Raw genomic sequence first — 13,893 nt, forward strand, 5'->3', positions numbered from 1 at the left:
CAGCACACATGATACTCTGGGTTTAATCCTCAGCACTGAAAAAGTAGGTAAGTGAATACTGTCAAATTGGGCTTTTCACTGAGAGCTAATTCAGGGGAAAGAACAGTTCAGGATATCCATCTTAAAATTTCTTAGGCAGGCATGGCAGCACACACCTGTGACCCCAGCACTTGGGAGGTAGACAGGTGAATTTCTGTGAGTTCGAGGTCAGCCTGGTCTACAAAGTGAGTCCAGAACAGCCAGGGCTACACAGAGAAACCCTGTCTGGAAAAAAAATTTTTTTAAGTTTTCCTTTCTAAATTTGTAAGTGCATGTTCAAGTGTGACTCCAATTTAAGTGACCACATTTAATAATTAATAATTAATAATAATAAATAAGATACACCAAATGAAAGCAAAAGATACACCAGATGAATCTTGTTCCACTGAGATGCAATGATCAAGACAACACTAATTTGTTATGCCATGCATTTAATTGCCTTCAAGATAGATCCATCTATTCTTGGCAATGATTACATGTGGATACTGTATATGTGGCTCAATTTTAAGTCCTTAATAATATAAGATGTCTTTGTCTGTGGTATCCTGATCATGACTTGTGTCATAAATGAGGATGACTTCTTCATCACTGCCTTCACTGTCATATGTTTTCGTAGCATCAGTACTCTTATCATGATAAACATTGTACGTGCGCCTTGTTTCATTGTAGTTGTAAGCTGTCTCACAATAAGACTCATACGATGGCTTCATTTTCCTTGGAAGATTAAGAATTTCAACATGTGCCTTCTTTGACACTGAAAAATCACTGAGAGATCCAGAAGGATTACAAGTAAGGCATTTTTCCTTATATTGTCGGCAAAGTTTGGCTTTTGTATGCTTGTGTAAGAGAGACTTTCCCCTACTCACTGACTTTTTTCTATCATGTCGTCCACGTGAATGGCTTGGTTTCTTTATACTGGGTGGTTTGATGGGCACATCTTGACTTTGTGAGAGTGATGAACAAGATCGCATGGATAGCGGAGCTGAATATTGCACCGTAGCTAGCCAAGGTTGTATGATATCCTTTAAACTAGATGAACTGACTCGACTAGCTAATTTACAGGCATGGGTGAGCTTATGTGAATTTTTAAGGTTACCTTTTTTATATGACTTGTGCAGGTAAGATGACTTATGCAAACTTTGGGGCATTGATGGCTTAGTTGACCTGTTTGAATCTAATTGTCTATTTGACTTCTTTACATTCCATAATATGGATGAGTTTTCCGTATTTGAGTATCTCAATTTTTGTGTATTAGATGGTATGCATGGCTTTTCTAGACTTGAAGGATCAACTGATTTTACTGCACTGTTTGGTATGGGTAGTTGTTCTTGACATGGGGGTCCAGATTTCTGGTCTGAATTTAATAGAGGTTGATTTTCTAGAATGTCCTCAGTTATCATATCAGGTTGACAAGCTGATACTTGGGATACCCAGGATGATATAGCTGCCATATTTTCTTTGTTGAGTCTGAAATGCAGAAAACTTAGGGTGTCATAATTTAAAACAAAAATAACTATTACTGTTATTATAAAATACATTGCTAGCTTTGAGTATGGATGTTTTTCCATAGGAAAAGTAAAACAGCAATTATAGTGTGCCGAGCTGTGACTCATGTTACACATATGAATTCATGATAAATAACTTTTTTAAAGAATATTTTTTTTTTTACTATTTCTAAGGCAATAGATAACTTATAGTCCATGTGTGAAATGACACAAAGTTGTCAATAATAAAAAAGATGTGGTACATATATGTGCATATATATAATAGAATATTACTTACATGTAAAAATAAAATTTGCTGGGGAAATAGATGGACTTCCATACGAGTAACCCAGGATAAAAAGGACAAATGCCATTTGGTCTCTCTCATATGAGAATCCTAGTTTTATTACTTTATATCTAGTGGAGTGCCTATGCAAGCCAGGAACCAAAAAGTCAAGTGTGTGTGTATATGTGTGTGTGTGTGTGTGTGTGTGTGTGTGTGTGTGTGTGTGTGTGTGTGTGTACCTTAGGGAGGGAGAGTAGTAGAATATAGGTAAAAAGAAAGTAATGGTGGGCAATACTCTGAGTGGAAATGTTTAGTCAAGAGAGGGACTCAGGAGGAGGGGGAGTTGGGGAGATGAATGTGAGGGATGGGGAAAGATTAACTAGAATAAAGGGAGTATAAAGAAACCATTTTGAAAGCTAGATATATTCACCTATGCAATAGCAGCTTGACTGTTGGGGGAGCAGGGCCTAACTGTTCTCTGAATGGATTCTAGATTCTCAGTATGGGGGATGGGAAGGGAACCAGTAAAATTGGCTAAGGGCCCAAGTAAGAGGAGATAGTAGGCTCACAGGAGGATGTACTTCTGATTGTTAACTAAACTGACACAGCAGCAAACTGCTTTCTAAACACCTATATGTATACCCACAGACAAAGGCAGCTTCAGTCTTAATCAAAGAAGCCCCTCCTTAGAATAAACAGCGGAGAATGCAGAAAATAAGTCATGTGTGTGAGTCTAGCCCCATGTATGATACGTATACCACCCCTCCAAAGAATCAGGGGATGTGGTGGAAAAGGTAGCCTGAAGTATGTAAGAACTGGAAGATAAGGCAAAGGGCTAAGATGAAAGGCCATTCCCTCGACTGGATGCAACTACTCTAATTATTAACTCATAGCAACTGTAGTGAAACTGCACTGAGCCCATGCCAAACACTACCTGTCTCCTTGTTCGTCCACACTCAGGTGATTCTGAAACTGTCTCCATCTATCTGGGTTCCCTTGGTTGATCTCCCATGGATTCAAATCAGCAAGAGTGGAGAGCTTCAGCCCTTATACACCCCTAATTTCATCCAAAAGTACCCAGAGTGGACTTGATATCCATCTTGTAAATGAGTTGAGGGCCTCAACTCTTAAGGTAAAAATGTTAGGCAGTTAAATAGATATCAGTGGGCTTGGAGTGCAATAAAAACGACCCTATTCATCATCTTTTTTCCTCCAAAATTTCCTACACTGAAGACTTCTCCATGACCCTTCTGATGAAAAACCACCCCCTGTCCAGGAAAGGATACTTAGAAAAATGATAACTAGTCCTTGTTTTTCACATGTATAATCAAAACAAGTCAGGAAATGTTACCCATAACCATGCCATTTTGTAAAGCTCTTACATTTTGACTGAACTGTGACAATTTTCGAAACTAATATAATCTGATGTTTTTTCTTTTTCGAGACAGGGTCTCTCTGTGTAGCCTTGGCTGTCCTGGACTCGCTTTGTAGACCAGGCTGGCCTCAAACTCACAGCGATCCACCTGCCTCTGCCTCCCGAGTGCTGGGATTAAAGGCATGTGCCACCAAGGCTGGCAATCTGATTTAAAAAAAAAAAAGAGAAAGGAACTTGTTTCTCTAGATTCCTACCTTTCTCTCTCTATCAATGTCTAGTAAAGGACCAGACATGAAAGATGTTTAACAACCACCGAACATCCTTTAACTAGCTCACTAGTTAACATGGGTATGACCAACTGTGAGTTGTAAAAAGTTATTGGTGATATTGTTGTTTTGAGACAGGCTCACTTTGCAGCCTTGACCAGCCTGGAACTCACAATGTAGATCTACCTGACCTCAAACTCATAGAGATCTACCTACCTCTGACTCCCAAGTGCTGGGATTAAACATGTGTGCTATTGTGCCTGACTAAAAAAAAAAATCAACCAATCACTCCCTCCCCTATTTTCTGTCCAATAAATACCCCAGATTATAAGTAAACTCATGAGCTCTTACTCTTTTAATTAAAAATTTAATTGTATGCATATGGGAGTTTTGCTTACAAGTATGTCTTTGTGCCATGTGTATACTTGGTGCCTGTGGTGGCCAGAAGAAGGCAATGAGTCCTCTAGATTTGGAGTTATAGATGGTTACAAGGTGCTGTGTAGGTGCTGAGATTCAAAGCCAGGACCTGTTGTAGAGCAACCAGTGCTTTTAGCTGGGGAACCATCTCTTCAGCCTGTGGTCTCTTATTCTTACAACAGAGACTTCTTCTGAAGACTCCCCTTCCCCTCCACATAAAAGCCTGTAGTATTAAGGCTGGAGACATTCTTTTGTGATTAAGAGTATTTGTAGTTCTTGCAGAGAACCTGGATTTGGTTAATAGCACCCACATTGTGTCTCACAACCAAGCTGTAACTCCAATTCCAAGGGAGTTGATGCCCTGTTTTAGCCCCTGTGGGTAGTGTATGCAAATGATGCACATATGTATGTGCAGACAAATACTCCTACATATTCAATAACAATAAATAGTTTTAAAAAGCTTCGACTATCTTTGAATTGCTTGCGCCTTTGTATGTCCTTCTTTCTAATAGACCTTTCACTTAAAACCCATGTAAAAAGCTGTGTATGGTAGCACTTGCCTGTATTCTGCATGGCTGGCGGAGAAGTAGAGACAGGAAGATCGCTAGGGCTTCCTGCCTGTGAGTCTACCTCTAGGTTTAGTGAAATACCTTGTTTCAATGTAGTAAAGCAGAGAGTAATAGAATGGGGTACACCTGACATCTTCCTCTGGTTTCTACATGTGAGCATATATATCTGTGTACCACCTCCACACCCCACACACATACATGCACATACATACATACACATGCTTTTGGTTCTTACATGTGTAAAAACTTACCTTCCTGGTGACGGGGCCTCCTCTACCATACAATTATAATGGAGTAGGCAAAAACAGGTAAAGGTGAAGGCTATGATCATAATTCCAACTATGAAACCAAGTAAGCGTTTTCTAAAATCATCCAGTTTTATTCCTGTTGATCTGGTGGTTTGATCAACTGCAAAAAGATTGTACCATCAGAAAATGTGTTAGGTGACCTAGTTTCTCACGGTACATTGAAGTGAAATCTCTTTTTAATGATTTTTAAAACGTATTTATTTTACCCAGAGAAACCTTGTCACAAAAAAACAAAAAAGTGTACATGTATATGAGTGTTTGCCTATGTGTTTGAGTGTTTGTCTGTGTGTATGAGTGTTTGCTTGTATGTATTTATGTTCAGCATATACATGTATGCTGACAGTCTGGCAAAGGTTAGAAGACATGTTCTGAAACTGGAGTTACAATTGCTTGTAAACCACCACATGAGTGCAGGGATTAAACCAGATCCTCTGTAAGAGCAACTCGTGCTCCTAACTACTGAGTCCAGCCCGTCACTGATTTACGTATTTTTATTTTTTTGAGACTGAGTTTCTCTGTGTGGCCTTGGCTGTCCTGGAATTTTCTCTGTAGACCAGACAACTTTGAACTCACAGAGATCAGCCTGCCTCCTGACTGCTGGGATTAAAGGCGTGTGACACCAACTGCTAAGCCACTGATTTTTTTTTAAAGTTTAAGAAAGTTTACATTAAAAAAAAAAGAAAGTTTCCGTTATAATTTTCGTGTGTGTATGTGTGTGTGTGTGTGTGAATGCATGTATGTGCATGTGGACATGTGAGCATGTACATGTGCTTGCCCATGCATGTGCATGTGAATGTTAGAGGATGACTTTAGGTATTTTCCTCTATCGTTCTCTTATTTTTACACCTCTCTGTCCCTCCACCACCCCCACAGTCTCGGTCTCTGTGTGTATGTGTGAATAACATTTGTGTACGTATGGATTTGTCTGTGTGTGAGCAGGTGCATGTCACAATGTACGTGTCCAGGGCAGAGGACAACTTAGGGCACCAGTCCCTGTCTTTGACCTTGATACAAGGTCTCTTCTGTTGTTTATCGGTGCACGGAATACTCAAGCTAGCTGATCCATGTCTGCAGGGATTCTCCTGTCTGCAAGCTATCTCACTTTAGGAATGAGGGCATTATAGATGCTTGTCATTGTGTCCAACTTTATGTGGGTTCTGGGGACCTGAACTCAAGTCATCACACTTGTGAAGTAAGCACTTTACCCACTCAGCCCTCTAGTATAATTTTTCCCTTGATCAGGTCCTGGCTATAAATGTCAAACATGAGTAGTATTTTTAGCTAGTCTGTATCATTATCTGCATTACCTCTGAATCATGGGTGATTAGTGCAAGAACTAAAATGTTGAGCATAGGCTGCACATGGGTGAGTATGTCTGAGTGTTACTAGGTGAGTGTATGTGATAGGAAACAGGAAAGAATAAGAACAATCCATGGTCATATTAATGGTACATTAAGAATAACCATGTTAAAGGCTAAGCATGAAGAGTCTTTTCAGGCCAGAAACTTGAAATAATAAGCCTGGACAACCAACCCAAATCCAAACAGACCCCTGCTACTTGAGTCCTACAGTAGATTTAGTCATCTGGGGTGGTCTAGTTTGGTTGGCAGACTTGGTGTGAAAGGGAAGCCAAGGGGACTATAACTCTGTATTCCTTGTCTAGAGTTTTCATATAAAATTTAAAATATCAGCTAGTGAATTCTTTTTTATATACTTTTATTTTATTATGCATGTATAAAACAAACTACATACAGCAGGGAGAACCATATGAGAATACTGAGTTCTATATATGTTACATTCATAGTGACTTGGCCATCTGCATTCGTCTCCTTTGAAGTAAGTGTTTTTCCTGTCTTGTTGGGTCTAGATTTCCAAATGAGATTCAATATCTATCCTATCTCAACTCTAATAGCTTAACTTCTTTATCTTGATCTAAAATGATCTTATCCCGTAACCAACTAAGCTTAGCTGTAAAACTATACTATCTTGTCTTCAATGCCCCTCAGAGACTTGAGAAGGAATAAAACTTAAGTTCCTGAGTGAACCAGCAGTGTGGATTAGCAGCTTCCAAATTGTACAAATTGACTTAAGACAGTTTATGGCCTGACCAGTCACCCAATACACTTTATAACATTGGAGCCTCATCTTCATCTTTCTGGTTGAATAGCTCTGCTAGACTTGTTCGCAGGGCAGGAACTATTGAGAATTTGCTTACCGTGACTTGGCAGAGTGTGGCCAACTCTGCCTGCATCTAAGTTGCCTGTTTTTAGGCAGATTCTATTTGTGGCAGGAACGGTCCTCAGAATTCTTAAAGACCTCATAATAGTAGCACCATTATAACAGCATGTATCTTCTTTTAAATTCTTCTTTTAATTAATTTATTCAGATTTCATCTCAATTGTTATCCCCTCACTTTTATCTTCCTGTTCCTCCCTCCCTCTTTCACCCTTTCCCCCTCCCCTAGGTCTGTGACAGAAGGGGACCTCCTTCCCCACCATATGGTCACAGCCTGTCAGGTCTCATTCTGGTAACCTGCTTATCCTTTCTCTGCGTGCCACCAGGCCTCCCCACCAAGGGTAGGTGATCAAATAGGGGGCACCAGAGTTCATGTCAGAGTCAGTCCCCGGTCCCCACTCAACTGTGGAGAACGTACTGTCCATTGGCTAGATCTGAATAGGGGTTCCATGTTTACTGCATGTATTGTCCTTGGTTAGTGCAGTAGGTTGAGCAGACCCCCCTCAGTTCAGATCTACCCACCATGTTTTTCTTGTAGGTTTCTAGGACCCTCTGGATACTTCTATTTGCCCATTCTTCCATATTTCCCTCAACTAGAGTCCCAATAGGAAGTCCCTGAATCTATCTTGATCTCCTGGTAAGTGAAGGCTCACATGGTATATACTCACTTATAATTGGACACTACCCCAAAAGGGAAAGTCTTCACTTAACAGCATATTTCTTAATCCGGCATTCCTAATAACACAACAAATTAATAAGATAACAGGTAATACTTTCTAAACTTTAAGCTTAAACACATACCTGTTGTAGTGGTAGTAGATGATTCGTCAGTTTTGTTTCCATTGAAACAATTAATTGCCCAAATGGACAAGAACAGGACATAAATATGAACCTTCATGCCAAAGTGTGGCTGAACTGTGTCTTTGGCTAAGGTCGCAGGCTGCTCTTGGGGTTTGTGACATCATTGTCATTTTGCATCAGATCCTGACAGCATAATCTCACTATGGAAAAGCAGCAAATTAGGTGCACAGACCATACCAAGTGACTTTTCAAAGTTTACATTTTTATTTTATATTTATAAATGTTTTAGCTGCACGAGTGTCTGTGTACCACGCTTGTGTCATACACACAGGGACAAGAAGAAGGTGTCAGATCCCCTGGAACTGGGGTAGCAGTTGTTAGCCACCATATTGATGCTGCAGATGGAATCTATATTCCCTACAAAAGCAGCCAGTGCTCTCAACCTTAGTAGTCACCCCTCCAGTCCTTCAAGCCAATTTATTTTCTCCTGAGACAGGGTTTCTCTGTGTAGCCTTGGCTGTCCTGGACTCACTTTGTAGACTAGGCTGGCCTCGAACTCACAAAGATCTGCCTGTCTCTGCCTCCTGAGTGCTAGGATTAATGGAGTGTGCCATTACCTTCAGGCAGATTAAAGGACTGTTAATTGCAGATAGTGTGCTGGTTTAAATGAGAATGGCTACTTCAGGCTCATATGCTTGAATACTTGGTCCTCAGTTGGTACAATTATTGGGAGGTATGGCTTTGACAGAGGAGTTGTACCGCTGGGCATAGGCTTTGAGGTTTCAAAATCTCTCTCTCTCTCTCTCTCTCTCTCTCTCTCTCTCTCTCTCTCTCTCTCTGTCTGTCTCTCTTTCTCTCTTTCTGTCTCTGTCTCTCTGTCTCTGTCTCTCTCTGTCTCCTCTGTGTCTGTCTGTCTGTCTCTTTCTCTGCCTCCTCTGTCTCTGTCTCTTGGCTTGAGGATCAAATATGAACTCTCAGCTCTTGCTGTTTGTCATACCTGCCTGCCTGTTGCTGTGCTTTTTGCCATGATGGTCTTGGACTCTAACCATCTGGAACCAGGAGCCTCAAATTGAATGGTTTCTTTTCTTTCTTTCTTTTTTTTTCCTTCCTTTTTTCGAGACAGGGTTTCTCTGTGTGGACTTGGACTTGGTTGTCTTGGAGTGAACGCTTTCTTATATTAGTTGCCTTGGTCATGGTGTTTTGTCATGTAGAGAAAGTGTTCTGAGCATTACCATGCATATATTTATCACTCTGTTTCTTGGCTGTAGATGTGGTATGAACACCTGCCTAAATCCCTGCTGCTTTGACTTCCCTGCCATGATGGATTGTGATTTTGAACTGTGAGCTACCATAAGCTCTTTCTCCCTTCTATTTGTTTTGTTAGAATAGTTTATCAAAGTAACAGGAAAAAGAAACGAAGACAGTCATGAAACAGAATTTTTCTTGTTTGAGACAGGGTCTCTCTACACAGCCCCAGATGTCCTGGATGTCATTACATTGACCAGGATGGTGTTGAACTCATAAAGATCTGCCTGTCTCTATCTCTTTTTTTTTTTTTTTTTTTTTGAGTGCTGGGATTAAAGGTGTATGCCACCATGCCCATCTGGTGAAGCAAAATTTTAATCAGATGACCCCATCAAGAGAACTGCCAATTGGAACATAAAGAATGATGAAAGGCTATTGAGCATCTAAGATTATATAGGATAGGACCATAGAACTATTTGTCTGTGAACATATTGTACTCTTCAAGACAAGAGAAGAATGGTTCAGAAAGAGATTCAGGGACCATCAGTGTTATTTTTAAAAAGCAGATGCTATAAATTACTATTACCATGGCTGTAATGGAATATCTGACAGAACCAACTTGAAGGGTAACTACCATAATGTGGAAGACATGACAGCTGAAGTAGTTGGTCTCATGTATGGGGTATCCTGAAGGAGTGACTTGATAATAACTCAACTAGAACGCATAGCAAACTTGATACATGAGCCAACCAGGAAGCAGGAACAGCTATATATTTCAACGCCTGTTCCACAGTGATCCACTTTTGCCAGCTAGACTGCATTTCCTATAAATGTTTCAACTTCTCAATCACCACTAGAATCTGGGAACCAAGTGTTCAGAAATATAAAACTATAGGGGTTATTTCACATCCAAATAATAATCAAAGTCATCACCTTGTTTTTAACAAATCAGAAGATCCACAGCAAAAGGGGTGAGGCAGGGATTACCAAATGGATAGTGAGTTGGCTCCATCATAGACAGACCTTGGGAGTAGATTATTCACCTGACACAGCTACAGAGGAGAGACTGCCACTCTGGTGGATCCAGAAGTGTGCATGATAGTAGTCCTGTAGAGCAGATTATGGAGCTATAAATTGAAGTTCTCTGAAGAAGCTTCATCTCTATTAATTCTTCAGTCTTCTTGACCTTGGCTATGTAAGAGACTGAGTATTGTAGAAGAGGAGTCAAAATTACCTTGGGTTACCTTGAACCATTTCTAAAAACCATTTAATATCTCCTTCTGTATCAGATACACACACACACACACACACACACACACACACACACACACACACACCTGACTTCTAAAAACCATTGGACTATATTGCTAAGTTGACAAAACTCTAGCTCCGCTGATCCTAAAACCAGCAGTGATAGATATACTTGGCTGTCAACTTGACTACATCTGGAATTAACTAAAACACAAGCAGCTAGATACACTTGTGAGGGATTTATTTTCTTAAATAATTTGAAGTATGAAGACACACTTCTAATCCAGATCTTTGGAGCTGGGGAGACATACCATTAATCTGGGCCACATCTTCTGCTGACAGCCTATATAAAGGACATGAGAGAAGGAAGCTAGCTATCTTTGCCTGTTTGCTCTCATTGTCAAGTCCATTTCTTCACTGGCATTAGAGCCTACTTCTTAAGGATTCCAGCATATACTGAAAACTAGATGAGACATCCAACCTTGTAGACTAAACAAACTATTGGATTCTTGACCTTCCATTGGTAGACAGCTATTGTCGGACTAACTAGACCACAACCTGTAAGCCATTCTAAGAATATATATATTCATTATATTAATTCTGCTCCTCTAGAGAATCCTGACTAATAGCCAAAGGATGTGATGCAGCCAATAACTATATCCTATAGATTTCTCTGCCATACTACAGTGCATCTACCTGGCAAACCCATATTTATCCATAACTTTTTTCATTTATTTGTCATACAAAGTAATGGATTTCATTACATCACTTCACAGACACACACACACACACACGCACACACACTATTTCCTTTTCTTTGTTCCCCCTACTGTCTCTTCTATGGCTTTTACCCATTTCTCTACTTCTTCCCCTTCTGTATTCACGTCATATATTTGCCATTATCCTCTCTTGTTCTACCTTCTCCCTTGCCTTTAGATTTCTTCCCCATCTAAAATCCTTTTCCTAGTTTCATGTTTCACTGTCTTAGTTATGGTTTCTAGTGCTGTGACCACTGTCCGGCTCTACAGTCCAATCTTATAGAGGCATATTCTCAATTAAGATTCCCTGTTCCCAGATACTTATATACTTAGAGAGTTAAAGAGAAAATTTACCTTTGGATGAATTATATATTGAATTTAATTTATTTCTGATTTGAATGATATTTAGAACAAAGTTTAGGGTTGATTTTGGAATAAATTGCAACTTTGGGGTCTAATTATGATGGAATAGATGCGAGGGTTAGAAGAATATGACTTTTGGAGGCTAGAGGCATCAGATTTCTCTGGAGCTGGAACTACAGGAAAGGTGGCTGGGATCAGGTTGTAAAGGAAAAAAAGAAAGAAAGAGAGAAAGAAAGAAAGAAAGACAGAAAGAAAGAATTAGGAAGGAAGCCACTCTTTTGTAGAGACTATTTAGGAAGAAAGACAACATGATTACCAAAATTGAGGTGTTGGGGATGAAGTGAAATGGATAAATTTGAGAAATGTTGAAGAGATTAAAGCCATGTGAGTTTCCTCCAAATTATTGATGGAATGATGGAAAGGAGTAGTCAGAAGGGCTCAGGATTTGGATGTTGGCAACTGGGTGGTGATTTATCCCTCTCATGAAATAGAGGATCCAGGAGAATGAGGTTTGAAGAGAATGAGGTTGGAAGAAGTGCTAAATTCAATCTGGAGTTCTTTTTGAGATTCCCATGAGATATCCAAATGCAGATATTCATGGGTCAGCTAGGTGTTAATTAGAGCTGCTGTATAAGAGAATGTTCTATTTGCTGAGGAGTTTTCCCTGACAACCACATTCTGTCAGTATATGACTAATGGACCAGCATATAGTATTCAAAGAGCTGACTCATCTCAGGGCTCTGAGCCTACGCTTCTAAAACAGAGGCATCAGGAGATGCCTCGTTTAGCACATGTCCTGTCTTTGTTTAACCTATTTTTTTTCCTGCCCTGGTTTCTGTATCACCATATAGACAAGGGAGGTCTATATGTAAAACATCTCTCCTAGAGAAGTATATATGCATTATAGATATGACAATATGGAAAGCAGACCACATTCACTCAAATGGATTTGCTCTTGTAATTTTGTGTTGTATCATCTTGAATTAGTAGTCTTCAGTTCACAAATATGGCTTCTTCTGTGTTATGGAAGCTTCAAAGATAGAGTTGTGTTGGGGAAAACATTAAAGAAAAATGTTTGTGTGGTAAGGGTGCTAGCGGAGCTGAGAATAACAGATTTTATTTTATTTTTTATTTTTATTTTTTGAGACAAGGTTTCTCTGTGTAGCCTGTCTGTCCTGGACTTGCTTTGTAGACCAGGCTGGCCTTGAACTCACAGCGATCTGCCTGCCTCTGCCTCCCGAGTGCTGGGATTAAAGGCGTGCGTCACCAAAACTCAAATCCAAGTGGATTAAAGACCTCAACATAAAACCAGAGACACTAAGCCACTTAGAAGAAAAAGTGGGAAAGAGCCTGGAACATATTGGCACAGGAGACAACTTCCTGAACAGAACACCAACGGCCCAGGCCTTAATGTCAACCATTAATAAATGGGACCTCATGAGGCTGAGAAGCTTCTGTAAGGCAGGAGACACTGTCAAGAGAACAAAGCGACAGCCTACAGACTGGGAAAAGATCTTCACCAACCCTACATCTGACAAAGGTCTAATATCCAAAATATATAAAGAACTCAAGAAATTAAACACCACCAAACCGAATAACCCAATTGAGAAATGGGGCTTGGAACTAAACAGAGAATTCTCAACAGAGGAGTATCAAATGGCTGAGAAACACTTAAAGAAATGCTCAACGTCCTTAGTCATCAGGGAAATGCAAATCAAAACAACTCTGAGATTCCATCTTACACCCATCAGAATGGCTAAGATCAAAAACTCAAGCGACACCACATGCTGGCGAGGATGTGGGGAGAGAGGAACACTCCTTCATTGCTGGTGGGAATGCAAACTAGTACAGCCACTTTGGAAATCTATCTGGTGCTATCTCAGAAAAATGGGAATAGGGCTTCCTCAAGACCCAGCTATCCCACTCCTTGGAATATACCCAGAAGATGCTCCAGCACACAACAAGAAAATTTGCTCAACCATGTTCATAGCAGCCTTATTCATAATAGCCAGAACATGGAAACAGCCTAAGTGTCCCTCAGTAGAAGAGTGGATAAAGAAACTGTGGTACATATACACTATGGAATACTACTCAGCTATTAAAAACAAGGAATTCCCGAAATTTGTGGATAAATGGATTGAGCTAGAAATGATCATAATGAGTGAGTTAACCCAGAAGCAGAAAGAATCAAATGGTATATACTCACTTATATCTGCATACTAGCCCAAGGGGCATGTCCCACGAAAGCCTTCACTTACCAGGAAACTGGGACAGAGGGGAAGGCATCCTATTGGGACTCTAAATGAGAGACGCATGGGAGAATAGCAAAATAAAAGGATCCAGAGGGTCCTAGAAACCTACAAGTAGAACATTATGATAGGCAGATTTGGGCCCAGGGGTCCCGCTCAAACTAAGGCACCAGCCAAGGACAATACAGGAGGTAAACTTTAAACCCCTACCCAGATCTAGCCAATGGTCAGAATATTCTCCACAGTT

The 13,893-nt window shown here is 40.2% G+C and overlaps 1 protein-coding gene across 1 annotated transcript; it reads right to left on the reverse strand.

Moving 5' to 3' along the window:
• Window positions 1–551: 551 nt before the first annotated feature.
• On the reverse strand, window positions 552–7,877 carry CXHXorf66 (chromosome X CXorf66 homolog). The gene is made up of 3 exons (XM_051141921.1): window positions 7,775–7,877; window positions 4,688–4,844; window positions 552–1,506 (listed from the first exon to the last, which is right to left on the reverse strand). The coding sequence occupies exons 1-3, from the start codon at window positions 7,875–7,877 to the stop codon at window positions 552–554; spliced, it is 1,215 nt and encodes a 404-aa protein (XP_050997878.1).
• Window positions 7,878–13,893: the final 6,016 nt, after the last annotated feature.

The sequence above is a fragment of the Acomys russatus genome, chromosome X (genome assembly GCF_903995435.1).
Source record: "Acomys russatus chromosome X, mAcoRus1.1, whole genome shotgun sequence".
Lineage (NCBI taxonomy): Eukaryota > Metazoa > Chordata > Mammalia > Rodentia > Muridae > Acomys > Acomys russatus.

Bases quoted from the DNA above. Each gene is read 5' to 3' on its own strand.
- CXHXorf66 (XM_051141921.1), bottom strand. From the start codon at position 7,877: ATGAAGGTTCATATTTATGTCCTGTTCTTGTCCATTTGGGCAATTAAT. The intron at 4,845-7,774 runs GTTTAAGCTTAA...ATCTTTTTGCAG, and splicing joins TACCACTACAACAGGTATGT to TTGATCAAACCACCAGATCA. The intron at 1,507-4,687 runs GTAAGTTTTTAC...TCTGCATTTCAG, and splicing joins GAGGCCCCGTCACCAGGAAG to ACTCAACAAAGAAAATATGG.